This window comes from Ischnura elegans, chromosome 7, assembly GCF_921293095.1.
Source record: "Ischnura elegans chromosome 7, ioIscEleg1.1, whole genome shotgun sequence".
Taxonomy (NCBI): Eukaryota; Metazoa; Arthropoda; class Insecta; order Odonata; family Coenagrionidae; genus Ischnura; species Ischnura elegans.
The window spans coordinates 5103379-5122957 of record NC_060252.1 but is presented as its reverse complement, the minus strand read 5'-3'; the positions used below and the strand labels follow the sequence as shown (position 1 = coordinate 5122957).

Below are 19579 nucleotides of genomic sequence, written 5' to 3'. Positions count from 1 at the left end.
AACTAAACTTAGGACCTTTCCACAGAAGTATGCCAATTTTCAGGAATATTACTCGAGGGGAAGTTACTAAAATTAGAGGTCAAAAATGACACACGATCTTTGGGACAGTCTGTATATAGATTGAATTAAACTTTTCAGTGATTAATAGGTAGTACGAAGTTCGCCGTGTCAGCTAGTTTTTTTCTCATAAAATACTGACTTATCTCCTTTCAAGACAATCACCATGGCGACGAGGAACAATCCGATGGCGAGAACGTCTCCTCGAACACCCACGTTGTGTTTAACCGTGAACGGATGTAGTCGATATACTCCCTCTCCGAAGCCGAAACGAAAAACAAACCCACTCAAGTCCCACATCAAAGGTGCTTTATCGAGGAGAGTAGAGGATAGTAGTCTACTAGGGTCTACTATTCTTTCAGCGGGTGAATTGCGACTGGAAACGATAGGTCGGCCTGGGTTTCCAGGTTTATGGATTTTGGGGAGAAAGTAAAACTGTGGTGTTTCGAAATCGGCGGGAGACAATAGGATAACCAGCAGTGCTAATATTTTGGTTACTTAATTAAATTAGGAATCAGATTGTGCGATATATCCACAGAGAAAAAATCATTCGCCTTGACCGGGTTTCCGGTAAAGACGAATGGTTTTCTCTCTCAAATTTTCGCACAATTTGTGGATGGCAGGTGACTCCGTACAGTTATCACCGTGTACCGAAATACTTAAAACAGAAATCGTAAATGTGAATGCAGTCTCTAGAAGAAAGTCAGTGTAAATTTCTAACACTTGCATGTAAATTTCATGTCTAATGTTTCATCGATAAATAGAGAGTTTTATAAAAAAAAGTTACACAGACCTATTGATGGTTCATAAAAATTGATAATACCTGGCATTTGCTGGCGAAATTGCATAAACGTTTTTAATACCGTAAATATATGAATGAGAAGTGTACATCGTTAACAGTTCAAGTGGGAATTAGTACAAACTGTATTTCGTTATGCAAGAGAAGTAATGTGAAAACATCTAAGAGGAATCTCATGGTAATACGAGTTTATTAAATATTACCGTTCTGATTTATTTAGTCGTGGAATTCCACTTGTACCTATGCGTGCTCATTGATACACGTAATATAACATTTTTTACCTTTTTATTTTCAATTACTCAACTCTTTGTTATATTTATATTATCATGTCTCAGTGCACACGTGTCGTAGGTAATCTAAAATTATAGCTGGCGTTGTCTAATTTTGCTGATGACTGATACGTGAGGGCAATGCAGGGTCAAAATCCAGTGAAAGTTCAATCGAATATACAAATTTTGAGCGTAAAATTTTTGTAATTTTTGCTCGCATCATCATAATTTGGTGCGCTCACTCTGTAGGGTTCGTTTCTTATCGGAATAATTGACTAATTGTGCCACAAGGCGATTAGGGGTCTCGTCATCGTTGGGCGATAAGCTAAGCCGGATAATATGGGTAAAAACGCGCGCTAGCTCGCGTTTGTTTAAGCTCTGTGTTAATTCCTTCGTATCGCAGGATGTTCTGATGCCAGTGAGGTGGAAAAGCGATTTTTGTAAGCGGATTATAAAGGAAGCACCTTAAAAATTGCTGTTAAACCTCCGTTGATGGGGTCTCAGGCATTCTTGATTTCGTTTTAATGTGATAGCCGATTAGGCACCCCGATAGGATCTTCAGAAAATGCAGAGATCATCTTTACATGATAAATTTGTTCCCCTTAGCGTGTACGTAGATTCCTTCGCTTAGATCATCATTTTTGATGGAACATTTGACATGACTCTGCGAAGGAAAAGGACGTTATTGAGAAAACTATGGGCGTATTTTTTTACTGAACGGAGATTAAAAAGCCGGTATTAACAAAAAAATATTGACTCAGTGCCGTCAAATGGCGTGATTTTGCTTCAATTTTGGATGTTGTTGCGTTAATTTTGCTTAAAAAACTCTCTTAAATTAAAATCTAGCAGGAACTTCGGCATTGCTCGGGGAAGTTGGGATTCATATTCACGTGGCAGGATTTTTAGGTAAAGAAATAAAGCAGGTATGATGATGGTGTAGATATTTAATGGCAAACAATGGAAAAAAATTATTTCCGTCTACCACGCAGAGGATCAGCATATATTCCGCTCCACATCATTGATTGTCTGCTCTTAAGTTGACCAAAAACGTATTTTCCCAGCAGAAAGGTTTGCACCAAGAGCATAATGGTGAATTGTAGAATCCTTTGAGTTACGTATTCCATTTGAGCGCGTCAAGAGGTGTGCCTCACCGGAAGTATGTCCAATCACAGAAGTGGTATGACGTGACGTAACAAATGGTAATGAGAAAAAGACGCAATGGATGCGTCGGACGCAACCTGAAGTAGCTTTACGGACTTTTTAAGCATGAGATGCGCCCACGAACTAGCTTTGCTTTCTATGCCGTGCTGCCGAATCGAAAGACATAGCGGACTGACAAGCGGACGTCCCCTTTTATAGATAACCAGCTCGCCACACGGCGTAACTCGTGGAGGATAGCACCCAGAGAAGCGGCCAACTTGGAACTTAGAATCCATGGTCACATCGCAGAAGTTTCATGTTTTCTTTTAGAGCGCGTCAAGAAATGTGCCTACACAGCAGTATTTCCAACCGCAGAAGTTGTATGACGTGACTTAAGAAAACAGTTAAGAGAACGACACAAAGGGTGCAATCGAAAGTAGCGCCACGGGGTTCGAAAGCGTCAGATGCAACAAAAATTGGTCGCAGTCCGCGCAGCCGTATGGAAGTGCATAGCGGGCCGACAAACAGACATCCTCTTTAATATGTATAGATGGAGGATATTTTTATCTGCAGAAGATATATGATAAAACACTCATTTTTTATTTTAATTTTTTTCTTGAAATTTTGAACATATTTTTTTAAGTGGGACAATCTCACCCTTGCCACGTGGTCATAATCCACCCTTTTGACGTGTCACAACCATCCAGTCTAGATGTCTACAATTTTCTCTAAAATAATTACTGTGTGTAATTACTCTTCAAAGTTGGCATTTTTCACTTCAATACTCTGGGTATCAATTGTGTGAAAACTGAAGGCTTTGCTTTTTAAAAATAAAATTGGAAAGTGTTCGTTTTGATTTTTCTTTATTTTGCATTAATTGTTATACCGTAAACCGGGACGACTTTGCCAAGTGGGGCAACTTTGCCAGGTTTTGAAAAATATTATGTTTGGTGCCCTACTAAGTTCCCTAATTATCCGAGAGAGGGCCTATGTTTTCATCACTCAGACAAGATATTGAGTGATAGCCTTTCCACACACTTGTATTCATACAAGTTGTTTGCAGGTCTTTATTAGTGTTTGGTTTTTGTCGGGCCAAACTGAATATTTTGGTAGTCTATTTAAGTGTCTCGCCCATTTACTCAAAAGTTAGTAATATCTTCTGGTATCGTTCAATAGAGCATATAATTTACTTTCAGAATCGCTTTAAATGGTAAAATATTTGTTGTATTTAGATTTAATAATTTAACTTGGCAATGTTGCACCAGGAAACTTGGTGGAAATGGGACAACTATGCCAACCGACAATATTTTTATTTCCCCACTACCAGTACACTTTTCCCTAAGGGTGCGTTTTTCATATTCATTTTATAGGCCTTTCAAATGCCAAGACGCTTTAATACCAAGTTGGGAGGCCGAATGTTTCGAAATTATGATGACAGTACGCTGCAACTTGCTGTCTCTGCAGAGATTAGTAATGAATTGAGCCGTGGAAAAGCAGCCCAAAAGTATAACATTCCACATAGGACAATTGAAAGTAAGGTGAAGTGTCGCCATTCAAAGAATCCATGGCGCCATACGGCATTGAGCAAGGATATGGAAGAAGAGATACTCGAACATGTGCTTGTTTGTGCTGACTGGGGAATGCCTTTTAATGCTATTGATTGACGATTGATTCGTTTTGTGTTCTTACGCCATCGTCCAATCATTTATGTCAAACCCTTTGATTTTTCAGTCTTCGCTACTTGTAAAAAACAAATGGAGAGCTATACTGACAGACCATAATTGTGGAACTTTAATAGTTAAAAAACTATCGAAAAGAATGTATTTCCTACACTTATGGTTAAACTTCCCAGAGCTTTGGATGAAGATAGTAAAATGAATTTAGACATCATATCAGGGTTCGAGAAATCGTTGCGGAAAATAAAGTTTATAGAAGTCGTGTTTTATGCATGAAGTAAAAAAATAATAGTTTACAATAATTAAAAAAAGAAACCAGTGGCAAAGGCCTGCGATGTATTGTTGTAATGATGCGGCTGTCGAATAAATCGCTGAATTATAATTTTAAATACACAGCCGTTCTAGGCGTTTAATGTCTGTGACCCCTATTAAATATCCATATAGTTGACCGGCAGGTTTTACAAACATTTTCTCTAAAATTTCGTTTCAATTCAGGATTAAAATAACATTGATTTAGTCCACAAAAATTCAGTAATATCACCCGTTTTATATCCCGGCCTCTTCATATTCTGTTACTGGCTAGATTGCACTTCTATGGTGTTGAAACCCATTCCGGTGGTTGATTTAATAAACATTTGTCGATAGAAATTGATTGTTTGAGGCGTAACTTGGTGAAAGCGATTCATAATTAAATTAAAAAAGAAGAACTTTGTGCTTTCACATTAATATTTATTCACGACCATGGTTTCAACGTTAGACGTCATCATCAGGTGAACTCTACAGAGGTTCTCCTCCCCCTAACTTCCTCCATACCATATGACCAAGTTTTTTTCCCCCTCCCTCTTCTCTGTTGACCAATCCGCTCAACCTAATTACCCTCCTCCCTCCCCCTCCTAACCTGGTATAAAAGGATGTGATGGACCTCTGTAGAGTTCACCTGATGATGACGTCTAACGTTGAAACCATGGTCGTTAATAAATATTAATGTGAAATCACAAAGTTCTTCTTTTTAAATTTAATTTAATGATAGAAATTGAGTAATTAAGATTATGAACATTGCAAAATTCCACAAAGTTAAGCCTGGACGAATTACTTCACTCTCTTGCAGTTAGCCTTTTAAAAGTTTTTGTCATTGGTCAAGTTTCATATTCCGAAAGCCGTTTTGATCATGATCGTTTGTGCTTGTTATGCTCTTTCCCACGATACTAGATGTTCAATGGTCCGGTAATATATATGGCTGTAATAATGGCCAGTGCTTTCAGCGAGTTGGAGGTGTGATGTAATTAGCGTGCGAAACTGCGCGGTACTGAAAGAGTGAATTGAAGGAGGTGACATGGCAAAGAGTCCCTCTGCATTTCGACTCCGTCCACCTCGAAGGTTACGTAAATGCCTCATCTAGCTCCTTGAATCTGAATCTCGCGACACTTGACCTGAAAGAGCCGCGAGGATAGCGGCGAGCCCAGGTCATCCGGAACCAAAGCCTGAATGCGAGTCAGTCCGTGAATCGCACATCACTTTTTGCGGCGTTCTAGAAAGAGCCAATCATCAAGTTAATCGGATTTAGAGTTCACTTGACGAGGAAGGAAACGATCGATCGCTTCCCTTCACATCGAATGAACTCTAAATCTCAAAGACAATTAGCCTCGAATTTCCAATAGTTGTATACCATAGCATCGAAGTAGCCTTCGAGATGTTGAGGCCGGAAAGACCGAATTTCGGTTATCATCGGTTTGAAATTAGTAGCCATGTTTTTGTGAAGATCATTGTTGGGATGCTATCAAAATGTCTTAAATAACTTTTCTCAGGCTGCTAGTATTTGGTTCGTTTGTACCGTAAATTTCTATGCAATGATTTTCCCAGCTATCAATTTGCTACTAGTTAGCAATTGCTGTGAATGATGATGCCTTTTACGTGATTTTATCCAACACATTAGCACGTAGTTCTGAGAAGCACTTCGGTCGGAAAAAAATTTTAGGTTTCATTTGTCCGATTATGTTTTTCCCTGCGGTACAATAATGCATCAATGTATTAAGTGAACGAATACCAACATATATGCAATGTTAAGGAATACTGTACGTCTCGGAAGCTTCTTAATATCGTAGTTAAGGAGCCGAGGACCGCTAGAGAAGCAGGAGAAGTTATAATCTCTTTTTGAAGGAGTACTGAGATATCAGTTATTCGTGGCTCTGCCGGCACGGCCTAAACCGGAAAAAGGAAGCATGAAGAGCAGAAAGATATAATCATTTCGTGACATTGAGATGGGGGAATAATCATCAGCGTAATAGAGATGATTTCAAGATATATGAGTGAAGTTATTTGCAGTGTAATGAAATTTTTTCGAGTGCCGTATACATTAAGACCAATTTCAAAACTTCATTTCACTGGGTCACTTTGGGTCGTGTGAATGATGGTCCTTACCGAAGTTGTGTGAGCGAGGCGAGGACTTTCCATGGGATGTAAACAAGTTGGCGTGGAGTCTATCTCCAAGCAACACATTTTAAATAGGTTTTTTATTTATCTCGAGTTCATTCGATAAATAGAGATTGTTTATGTTGTATACATGCTCTGTTCTCGTGATACATATTTTCCTCATTTTCTTTTTTCTCACGTATTTGGCACCTCAAACCGTTTTATGCGAACTCTCTGCAACATCGAAACCATTTTTCAATTAATTAACCCTTTCTAACCCAAACCTGCTTTTGGGAAAAATCAAATTTAAATTTTTTTCATTTTGAAAACAAGAAAATATTGCACTTATTCATAATTATCGTGGTAGCTAAATATTTCGTCATTAAAGTTTACACCACAAAATAATACATAGTTTAGAAATTTCCTAAATAGAGCTGAAAATTTATATAATTTTGGTGTTGCTTTGAAGCAACATTCGGTTATAATGAGTTAATATACTATGTTAAGGAAGTATGATCTCGTCTTTTTCCGGCGAATTGACCTCGGGCTGTCCACCGGGTGAAAATCTCCATCGATCACTCGCCCTAAAGACGAAAACCAACTCCTTTTTGGAAACGTCGGTACCAACTCAGACTTCCAACCGGTGGACAGCCCAGACAAGATGTTTTTTGGAAGCACTGTCGCCGTCTTTGTGTTTGATATCGAGCACGACTCAAAATTCTTCATTTTTTTACTTACAATAATGTGAGTAATGAGCACTATGTAGAAACGCTTTGTACATTCTTCGCAAATGACAAATGTTCATTATATCCCAATGAAACATTATTATTAATATATGGAGTCCTGAGATAGCTTATAATTTTCAACACCTTAAGCATTGCTGATGGAATTCTCGAGGAAAAATAGGGAGGGTCTCCCGGCACAAAGAGGTGTTCTAGCTTCTAGCCTGCCACGTGAATGTTTCCGGTGTTAAAGTCGAAGGTTAAATTATAAAACCATGCGAGTCATATGACAGCTCCTCGAGGAAAGCAGGGCCTCGTCGCTCCATCCTCAGGAACAGGAATTGAATTTTCTTCGGGAAAACGCCGCTGCGCGTGCAATTTTGTGCCCCTCGAGCGTTGATCCCTTTTGCGTCACTCCACTATCCAATGGTTTATGCTTCGAAATAATTCAAAGCTACGAGAAACTTAAGACCTGGGAGCATCTTTACTTTTCATTTATTACAGGTTAAGTCGGTGAAAAAATCCTAGGCCAGTGATTGAAATTCTATGCCAACATTTTGTTATTTGTTTTCAAGATATTTTGAAATTATTCCTACAGCTATAAAAGTAAGAAATGTGCATAGCATGGTAGTGGGTACTATAAATTTAAGTGGGAGCCGACTTTGCTGCTCTTCGTCTTGCTTGCGAATGTCTCCCCCAGCTCCTTCTTTAATCTATTTCCTGCCCTTCTCTTGTCCTTCGCCTGCCAGATTTTCATATCCGCATCCCTCTTCCCATTATTATTATTATTTTTTTTTTTTTTAAATATTCTCGATTTTTTCGTTGCTTCATATCCTTCCGAGTTTTCAGTAAATATCGGACTTATTTTCCTATTCTAGCTCTCTGTTTAGTGCAAGGTTAAATATATTTTTCGGAGAGTCAGACTATCTCGCTATTACCTCCTGCATGAATATGAGTTTGGAGTCCTTTTCATTTCGCATTTCCTCGTTTTTATATTTCTCGCTATCTTCGAAAGAGGAGCGAATCCATGCGACGTTCCTTTGTTACTCAACGGTTTTCTCCTTGATTGACGAGTTTATTTGTGTAAACCGTCTGGTATTTACCTGTCTTTTCTTGCTGTCACTTATTGCGTACATCGTATCTCCGTACGATACGATCACAATATATGTGACTCAAACGGTGTGCTATACTTAGATGATATCGTCAAAAGCACCGGCACTGCTATCGGGAGATCTGATTTCCAATCCCGATAAAGCCGTACGATTGTTTAATTCTGAATTCCTCGGTGTAGATATAACTCTTCACCAGTGCCCGTTTCCCCGTCACTTATATTCAGCGCTTTGGAAATCGTCCGTTGCGGAATGGCGACAAATTTGTGTTTATTACTCGGACAGTGACTTAGTTAAAGCACGAACTCCGTCTCCTGTGACACAACGTGGACTTCTGGCGTGGAATTATTTTCCGGTAAAACTTGCCGCCTTTGGAAAGAGTGGCTTGGTGGTGTGTGCATGATCTGGTTGCATACCTGATCGAGGACCTGCATTCCGCAGATCCGAGGGTTGGTATTCCCTCGGAGCGCAATATTTTTTCTTTTTTTTCTTCAAATTTTATCAAAAGCTTTTTTTGGAAAAGAAAATTCACTGTGAAGTCCAATTGTCGACTTGACATGCGTTTCTCATTTCTACTCTAACCATTCAGTGTTATCTATACTTTATAAATCCTCAAAAATATATGCGTAGCAGTAATTATAGAGAAAAAAATAAATCAAATAATAATGAATAATCAACCGGTAAAAAGTAACTATGATATTGAGATATGAGGAGGCATGGTTTATTAAAAAATTATGTCTTAGATTACCGCTATTCTTTACGATGAATGTATATTAAAATTATTAATCAAGTAACTCTTTGAGGGAAAAATTTATAGAATTTAAAGTATTTTACAGTTAGAGTAGCGAGTTAGCTCTATATGCACTATCCTCTTGATATCTACGAGGTCTGTTAAAAAATACGTAGTCTGATGTCATAAAACAAAATATACTTTAAATACACCAAAGGATGAATTTCGCCATGAAAAAATATTTGACTTAGCCGGGATTCGAACCCGGATCTGCCGATTGCCGGTCAGGTTGAAGTTCGCTCTGAGAAAATGGCTTGGTGGTGGAACTGGTTAACACGCCTGACAGGCAATCGAGAGATCCGGGTTCGAATCCCGGCTAAGTCAAATATTCTTTCATGGTGAACTTCATCCTTTGGTGTATTTAACTTTGCACCCGTGCGCGTGACGTCGTACAAAGTCACTTGTTCCTGCAGTGCTTTAAAATACACTTTATTTACGAGTTACACGTTCTGTTCTCTTCAAAGTCCTCCCCTCCCAACACGGATACACTTATCCCGACGGGTTCTCCACTTTTGGAAACAGTCCTGGAGTTCGCTTCTTTTGTGCTACTCTTCAGCTGTGTCGTCGCATTTGTCTTGATCTCTGGTATCGTCTCAAATATCCTTCATTTTGAAGGTTTTTTAAATTGGAAGAACAAGAAGAAGTCACGAAGAGCTAGGTCATCACCCGTTATATCTACTGAGAAGAAGGTTTCGTCTTCTCCTGAACGTTCAAGCTACTGCCTTGCCAAGCTACTGCTAAACGCGATGGGCCTTCTGGTCTTCCGTCTTCAGACGTGGAGCAAATGTCGCAGCAACGCGGTGCATATTTAATTTCTCCTACAAAATTTCTTTCTTTACACTAATTGATATCCTACTCTCTTCAGCAAGTCATACGTCGATTTTTTCGGACCAGGGTGTTGACTTGGTTGACATGTGAGTCGTCAGTTGACGTGGAAGGACGTCCAGAACGGTCATCGTTTTCAATTGGCTGACGACCATCATTAAAACTCGTATGCCACTTAAAAAATGTCGCACGCTTCGTAGAATTGTCATTTTAAGCCACCTTGTCAGACCTCGGTAAAGTGACTCTGGGTTGTAACCTGGGACCCTTCGAAGAGATGGATGGTCTCTAATAAGGACTTTCAATTTGAGAACCCTGTGAGCGTGTCAAAAGTCTCGCTCGCAGATTTTCCGAGTTTAACAGAAAACTTGTCAGCAACTCTTTGCTTGTTCAAGTCACTCATCATTGAATCCGCCAAACAACACAAAATGCACATCAGAAACAGCTGCGTTGCTAAGCGACAAATAATTATGCACGCCAAAACAAAACTGAGCAGCTGATATGTGAATCAAACAGGGTTCTCAAATTGAAGTGCGTGTGCGTAATGACCTGGAATCCTTATTAGAGACCATCCATCTCTTCGAAGGGTCCCAGTTTACAACCCAGAGTCACCTTAGCGAGGTCTGACAGCCTTGCGAAGGTGTCCATTCGGGGGTGTGTGCTTGTGTCTGTGGTAGTCCCTGGCGTGGGAGTAATTCCCGTAAACTGCCACAGGAGGGTATTCTGGTTAAGGGATTTTTTACGAGCGGTGTCAAATTTTACGGCCATTTGAGTCTCTCGTCTCATTCACCTATCTACACAGGCCGTAGAGTTCACTCTCCCGTTATCTATCTGAGTAAGCGGATTTATCTGAAACCAATTGGGTCGCCAAAATTCAAACAGTCTATGTATTTTTTGAACAGACCTTGTAGACCAGCGGTGTGACCTCGTTTCTGAGAGAACAGCCCTTCCCTATCAACGTTCAGATACAGAATCTTCGGAAGCATGAAGCCGTGTGCAAGCAATGCCAAAATAACTGCGTTCGAGCAATTCAAGAGGAAGTGGCAACTTGAAGTTTCTCCTTCAGATGTGGAAATACGGGGAGATGAATAGGGAGGAGGGCATATCTATCTCATTGGACGAATGCGACGTTAGTAATGACAACAGCGCAATAGCAGTGGAGTGGAAAATTAGAGAATATGATACCATTACGACAATATTTGAATTAATTACCTTTCAACCGTGCGGCAATATTAAAATGTTGTTTATTTCCTTGGATGGCACGTCCAATTCGAGCCATCGCTACCTGTCCTGTTACCGTCGCCACAAATACGTGTTTTGTTTTACTTCTGATACTTCTGTGTGAATGATGGGAGAAAAGGAGAACCCTCTTCTTCGCCTTCGTGGAGGAGAGACTGGCTTTGCTTGATCAATCCTCACATCCCGAGGAAGACCGAGAAACAGTCGAAACTTTCATTCTAAATTTGATAATAATAGTTATATTAATCGCGTGTGACGTCCTTCAAAAGTTAAATGAGTGGGTGAGAAGCCAAGGGGAAATAGTGATTTATTTTCTAAACAGAGTTGGGTGCAGGAATTAGGCGAGAAAAGCAAACGGGATCAACTAAATGTTCAGCAGTGCATTTGATCTTCCACTCGATGTCATCGCAAATCGGAGACTCACTCGTATCCTTTGGTGAACAAGTTTTTGTGCATTTGTACAGGGTGCGCTCCGAAAGTAATGGAATTGAATTTCTCGCGACGCTCCTATTGGTTGGAATGGGATCAAACCACTTGAAGTGGGTGGGGATCAAAGCTAAGCTTTTTTCAACGGAAGCAATTTCAGTGCTCTCCAAGCTGTAAGAGGGGCAGGGTGTCAGTTATTGTAGACCTCTATGCGCCGGCAGTGTCACCGAAAAAATGGAAATTACGATCGAGCAAAGTTTAAATTCTGTGCTAAACTGAAAAATCTCCCCGGGAGACAAGCAAAACGATTTGTAAGGCTTACAGGGACTCCGGTCTGTCCTACTCACAAGTTTTGAGGTAATCATAGTCCTTTAAGGAGGGCCGGGAATATGTGAAAAATCCCATAAATGAGCAAATCAAAAGTGAGATAATTGCTCATTGTCTTTTTAGACAACAATGCAGTGGTCTATAAGGAATTTATTTCTCAAGGAAAGACAGTTAATGCTGCCTATTACATGTGAGTGCTGGAAAGGCTCCGAAAAAGGGTCATCAGGACGAGAATAGACATCTCCGCTAACTGGTTAATCCATCTCGACAAAGATCCTTGCCACGAGGCTCTAAGAGTCCGCGAGTTCCTGGCAAAACACGAGGTTCAAACGCTGCCCCAACTCCATATAGCCCAGAAGTCACCCCAGCAGGCTTCTTTCTATCAGCTCAGATTAAGGTAGCCCTGAAATGAACCCATTTTTCGTCCATAGAAGTCATCCAATCGGCCGTGACGAAGACTTGAGGTGTCCAAAGAACTACCTATATTGGGCGAGTACCTATCATGGCAATCGCAGGAAAAATGTGTAGAGGCCCTAGGACAGTGCTTTGAAAAATTTAGTGTTTGCGCAAATATATTGAATAAATTACGTTAAAAAATAATAGAAATACTTTCTGAATGCACCCTGCATTATGTGAATTTCTGTCCCTCAACTCTGCTTAGGAAAAAAATTACTTAAATCCCTTGGCTTCTCACCCCCCCCCCTCCGATAAATATTTATTTTTTCCTTCGTCTTTTCTTTATCATGTACCCATTTCAAAAGTATTTTTATCATTTCATTGGTGGAATTTTAGAAGCGTTCATTTCTATTTTATTTATCGAAGAGGTATTTTCGAAAAATGAAGCATTTGTAACCTCAAGGCTTAATCTGTGATGAAATGGAGAACATGATCCGGTGGAAAATCGGATAAACTTTTTTGCAACTGTAAGGAGATGTTTGTGTGTTCATACACATTAAGACTTTAATGAGAGGTAACACGGAACTATTATCATCGCGATCATGATGAATAATTGCATGATAAAATTCGTTACGCTTGACCCAATTCATGCCAAGGACCTTGAACGTTATAGTCAACTTAAATCAATGTGAAAAGGCTGCAAAAAAGCATTATATCGCTCGATGCTGTTATTCAGAACCTGCCTAATTCTATAGTTCATCCTCTCGTAAGCTTACGAAGGGAAACTTCAGTCACATCTTATTCATGTTTCAAGAATATGGTTGCGCAATCAGGGAAATAATTAATAAACATGTTACCAATATTTTAGGTAGAATATTTGTGTTAGATGCCCCCTGCAGATATATTTTTCTCCGATTTTATTGCATTTCTTTTGCGAAAACTTACACTGAACTCCTCATGTTATGATTTTCGATCAGAGAAATGTTTTTCTGGGTGGAAAATCCTTCACAAGTGCACGCTACCTCGGGTTTATTATGCGTTTGATCTTAGTTGTTATAGCGAACTGATGGGTGTCATGTTGATAGTATTTATCGAACTGCATTACTTGCACTACTTGTTCGGTAAAATTTACCGAAATATTTAGTGTTCCATATGAACCCAAAAGTACGATAGATCTCCTCAGATACTGGTATATCTAACTATACGTTTTCAATGTTTCTGGCTTTAAGTAATTTTTTATCAATTAAAACGTAATTTACTGCAGTTAATTATCTTTCGTAAATTCATTATGTTATGAAATTAAATATAAATTGATTGTTATCGTGGAACATGGGTGTTTTTGGTTGCATATGAAGAAAGTAAATTATAGAGACGGTTTTGGGCAATAGAGAGCTTATTTTAATTGTTTTTGCCCCTTAGAAAAACGTCGCTCTTTGACCACAATTTCTTTATATATCGTAACCTATGAAATATACGCTCGTTTTAAGTATGAAAGTGGAAATATTGCTTATATCTAATCTAGCCAATTGAAAAAAAGAACCTTAAGTAACAAATGGCAGACAAGAATTGTAAGACCTATCAAAATGACCGTAGGCCTTATGAGGACAGCGGACGAAAACAAGTATGAACTGCTGCGGTACCGGAGTCTCCTGATGTCGGACAGTGAAAAATTTCGCGGAATTCCAATCCAAACAATACAATAGTAATGCATCGTTACTCAGAAAGCTCTTGAAAAAGACGTGTGAAATTATTTGAAGTCAGTCGTGGAAAATTATAAAAAAGTGAGGGATATTAATATTTATTTTTCTTTTACTTTTATGATGAAAGCATCTCGTAGTGAACTCGTCGATAATATCATCATATAATTTGTGCAAGAATTGGCAATGAAAATGGTATGCATCCCGTACAAATTAAATGAGTTGTAATCATGCTTGCGTTATGCCGAATGGAGAATTGTCCTCATCGCCTTTAGTTTATTCCTTTGTGTGAGCCTCTCTCGTATTGACGACATCCTACGCTCCAAGCCCTCCTCATCAATTCTCTACCGCATCAGTTGATTCGCCTCGGGAGCAAGTCGAAGGCGGAATCTCGTCATTCGTTGCGGAGACACGTCATCTCTTATCGATCGTGATGATCGTCGCCTCCGCAAATCCAACCCCACGATCAGTTTGTCCATCTCTGTCCTCCAAAATGTCACCGTGAGGAAAAACTGCGTTTACTTGGAATATTTCTGCTCCAATTTCATGATACATTTAAAACCAGTTTATTTTCCAAAAACTACGCTAGTATATCATTATGATATTTATGTTTGCGAGAAATTGAAATTTTCATAGGTATTGGCATTTCGAGCCTAATTTTGTGAGCAAAATCCGTGGAAGACAATATTTTAATAATCGTGGTGCAATAATAATTAATTAGGATTATCATATTAAATATTTTCGAAGCTGGGATATACTTTTCTTTTGGATGAAACCTTGAGAGGTAAGGTTTGTGAATGGTTGATATATATAGACTTATAATTTTGACCTATTAAGTTGTAGAAAACGTTTTACCACCGTATAGAAGACCCATCCAACAGCCATTACGATTATAAATCAAATCCGGGAATACGGGGAAAGTGGATGATTTATTTTCACGCATTTATGTTACTTAGCACTTTTTCCGGCTATTTTAGCCAATCATTAGACTGCTTTCATTTTAACGAACGTGATATGCCTACAATTGCAGCACTCTCTATTTTATAACAAATCAAAATTTATTTCAATCTAAGTTTTATTTTTTTCCCAAGAGTAATGTGATCAACTCTTTCCCGCATGTGTTGAAATCCGTCGCGGGGATCGCGTCTGAAGTTGCGCAGACACGTCTTCCCTTGCCGATCGTGATCATTGCCTCCGGAGGAAAGAAAACCCGTCCCGAGGAGACTGTTTCCCCGTTTTCTCTCCCTTCATGTCATCTCGAAATATGGGGCTGTGTGGAAGAACTGAATGCATTTCAATTATTACTCCTGTGAGTGACATAACATCCTTTACACCAATGTTTTGTAGATTTACATTGGTATACAGCATAATCGTCATATTTGCGACAAATTGACATCCATTACCAAATAAAAAAATGTAAGTACCATGTTGCATACCATTGATGTCATCGAGATTTTTGTACGTACGAGTAATGTTTGGTGAAATAAGCGTTCAGAACCTAATTTTATGAACACGAAATTCCGTAGAGCAATATAATAAAGTGTTTTTTTCATATTTACGAATACCATATCTTTTTTCTCAGGAATGAATGTTATTAAGTTCGTATTTAGCATTAATCATTACTGATTTTACACTAATTATTTTCCAGGTGTCCGTCGTCTCAATGCGTGGGCTGATTAAGTGAGCATTTGATTAGAATCGAAGCGGGCATTATTGGATGAAGGTGGTTGGTACTCACCTCCGAAGTTTGGCCGCAGCCGGATGTCGTATCCTTCGAGGAGTCGGGAAATGGTTTGCGTCACGTTCTCTAGGCGGTCGGACGTCGTGCCTTGCATGGAACTGCTGCGGAAGAGAGGAGACAAGAGTCACGGTGAGTCACGGAGCGCTCAAACGTATCGCTAAGAGTAATCACCCTGAGAAAAGTTCCAATTCTCTGCTCATACGCTTGCTGTGAGGATAGCCTCGCAGCTCTCTGGAATGAGCCAGAAAAACTCATTCCATCATCGTTTCAAATGCTGTTCCGTTCGATCTAAACAGGAGATGGTATTGTGAAGAAGTTAATTGCTCTGCTCCCGAAGAGCGATGCGTTGTCGACTGCGCACTTTGAGCAGAGTTTTTGACATCACGTTTGAGGAATGCTTGAAACGCATATAATAGGCCCTATTATTCGCTATTTCTCTCTATGATCACGCTTGTACGGACGAACTCCTTTCTATGGAGCATCTCTTCTCTTCTAAAAAAGAACGTGGAGAGAAACAACACCGGTTGACAGATTGTAAGATGGACGCACAGTATGCTTTTCAGATAATTAAATCTCTGGTACTGTCTGGAGGTCTGCATTAAAGCTGTAAGTTTAAAATGTTTTTATGTTAGTGTGTCTTCTGTTATTATCCTGAGCTGGCTTGATTATTCATAAATTCCACGAGAAGAACTGTCTCGTGATAAATAAGAGCCCGTCCTCAAAATTTACTCAACACACTCGAATTATATCCCATTATGATAACTTGCATACATGATGTCAGAAAGTGTATTTTTTACGTTGGAGAGCTTTGGAGTGATTATTTTGCGTCACAATTTCTAGATCAATTGGACTGATTAAAGATAAACCCCATTTGATCTCTTCGACCAGAAACCCAAGGAAAACTTAAAACTCTACTGTGATTGGTGGAGGCGAGAGTTACCTGCATAAAAAACGCGAAAATAACTCAAGCTCTTGCTCATCCTTCGTACTGTTTGTTTTCCTTCTTTCGTAATTTATGATCGTTCGGTTATCGTTTCATTCTGAGTAAATTTTGAAAAATTCGAACTCAAGTGATGGAACAGATTAATCATTCAAATAAGGTTATTCATACAATGGCAATCAAAATTATTGGTTTTTATGTATCTGCTTAGTAGTGATTGTCGAAAATTCGTATATGCGGACCGAGGAGGTAGACAGCAATTGAATTTGGCTATCTGGCCTCTTCATTTTAATGCCTCGATCAACGGTGCGCTTAAAGCGTCAATGACACTGTTAAACATGACTCTTCTAGTCACAAATGACTCATTTTATTGTATCTTGTTGTGTTACAGGCGATTATTATAGCAATTATTTTATTATCTTAAGCTTTTCCCGCGGCAGATATCAACTTAAATTGCTACAAGTTATAGTTAAAGAAGTTTACGTACACGTTGCAAATGATAACATTTGTTACTGCACGCCGCCCCATCACTAGGGAGAAGAACACACAAATCGGTAAGCAATATGATCTTAACATTCCAAAAATCTAAAAGAATTGATAGGGACAACATGATGGCAAACAAACATTTCCGTAAGTGTACGGCAGATACGTCATTACCGTGAGTGGTAACTCATCAAATTCTTATGATTTATCATAAATTCACTAAATTTGTTTCCCTTTTTGTAAACTTTGTTGGCATTCTTACTCGAAACCAAGCAATGTAAACATTGATAGGATGAACAGCTCTGTGAAGAGTTTTCAAGATTTCATTTACTTCATTCGAATTTTTGCCATCAATTTTTTGTCCAGTCGTCTGATGATCATGAAACCATGGCAATGGAAAGTGTACACTTGGTTGACGCTGAGGAGAATGAAATCGAACGATGAGGTCAAACCTTAAGACATGCCCTTTGGATGATGCGATCCAGAAAAGTCTCCTTTCTTTATTAAAATATCCCATTACGCGAAGAAACTCCAAAGTTTTTAACAAATCGTAAGTCATAAAAGCAAGTGTATACTGGTGAAGCTAAGTAAGGAGCGACAAAACTCGATATAAGTTATGGAATGACTTTCCACACTGCGTTGATTAATCCTAACCGTTTTTGTCAATCTTAAACCTATAATTCTTCAGGATTGAGTTGTTTCCAAGTCGTTATAACTCCCATTACCGTGACCGTATCCCTGAAAGTTCTGCCATTGACAATTTAACAAGAGGTTTTTTTATCAGCTTGCTTGAAAAGATTCAGATATCGATCTTGGTAAAAAATATTTCCGTTGATTGCAAGCGACTGAAATGGCTGTGTGGGGCAGGAATATTATGTTGTGGCCGGGTATGCATTTATAGCGGATGTGGAGAGATAGTGGTGTGCCTCTCATACTGCCTCCGTCAACGTTATCAATTTCCAGCGGCTAAAAGACTCGGCGACAGGGAGTGGAATGCAACCCAATGCTCCTTAACCTACATTGGCGATGATCGGGGATCGATGGGGTCCTCGTATTTGCATGAGTCATCCCTGCCACGGTGAGGAGAGGGCTGCTCCGTCAAATGGGACTGCTGCTGCTTTCGCTTTTGTTTGGCGGGGAAATCACGGCGCATTCAGCCATTTTAAAACCCCTCGACTCAATTCACATGTACTTTCGGTAGTGATTTTGTACGTATAGGCTATAGTGAATGCCTAAATGTCGTGGTTTTCTATTTAAGGGGAATGAGAGCAACTTTGTAGTTTAGCCCCAAGGGTTTGGAAGTGGATGAGTAGTGGTCGTCGTCACTAAAGTGATAGAAAGATTCGAGCCTAACTGAAGTGGTGAAATTAGTCATATAAAACGATCTCAGGATATCATTCAGTGAGGGATTTAAAACAGACAATGTAGTACTTATTTTCATGGAATAATATTGGGTGTGATATCCCGAGAAATTTCCAAATACATAAATTCAGCTAGCTTTGCCGTCACTACAAGGCAAAGTGCCGTGTGACACTGAAGGTCCTAGTACTGTCATATCTCCTCCATCTTTAGAGACCGTGAAAGAGAAAATAATAATAATAATATCGTTTATTTTCGTAGGCACTGTGGCCCATGAGAAAATATAAGTAGCTTTCTACATTTCACATTGAGATAGATAAATAAAAGACAATAAGTAAATAAATATATATATGCAGTCAAATGTGAACAGTGCATATCGCCTAGTGCATTAAAAAAACAATACAGTATTTTCGACAAAAAAAAAGAAATAAATCATCGCACTTAGATATAACACACTAATTACAAAATTTAAGGTGACAAACAAAAGAAATATGAACAAGAAAGTGTATATAAACAAAAGAAATTTAACTTGGGGTTAAGGAGGCATTCTTTGGAAACCCATATGCGCTATGTTTAAACCTATTGATATTTGTACTGCTTCTTATTTGGGCTGGGAGAGAGTTCCATATTCGTGAGGCGGTTGGTATAAATGATATGTTCATATGAGGCGTGTGATGTTTTGGAATATGGAGGTCAATGGTATGATTACGGGTCGGTATATTATGAACCTTAGATTTTCTAACGGATTTCTCGTACAAGTATGGCGGGTAACCGGTCGTTAAGACACTAAAGGCTAGAGTTATTATGTGAAGGGTGAGACGCTATTTATACGTAAGCCAGTTAAGGCGGTTGTAATAGTTACTAATATGGTCCCATTTATTTAAATCGTAAATAAATCTTACAGCTGAATTCATTACCAATTGGAGTCTATTATTGTTTGCGTCGTCTTGGTTAGTGAATAAGTCTGTACAATGATCCAAGTGAGGGAAGACTAGTGTTTTAACTAAAGAAATTCGTATGTCGGGTGTAAGTATTTCTCTGGCTCTGAAAAGTTGATGCAATGATCCCAAATATTTACGCCTCGCATAATGGGTTTGAGGCTTCCAACTAAGGGTTCGATCGAATATGACTCCGAGGTTTTTTACTGTTTCGTCATAAGGTATATTGTGGCTTCCGAT

At 39.1% G+C, this 19579-nt stretch overlaps 1 protein-coding gene across 4 annotated transcripts in view; it reads right to left on the bottom strand.

Moving 5' to 3' along the window:
• The window catches only part of LOC124162216 (gamma-aminobutyric acid receptor subunit beta-like), a 138114-nt gene that overhangs the window by 89163 nt on the left and 29372 nt on the right, over positions 1-19579 (bottom strand). For 2 of the 4 annotated variants that reach the window (XM_046538673.1, XM_046538675.1), the window contains exon 2: positions 15617-15720. In XM_046538673.1, coding sequence (XP_046394629.1) covers positions 15617-15720 — 104 coding nt within the window. Of the gene's footprint in view, positions 1-15616; positions 15721-19579 lie in introns of those variants that run through there. The other 2 variants (XM_046538674.1, XM_046538676.1) reach the window with 2 other exon arrangements.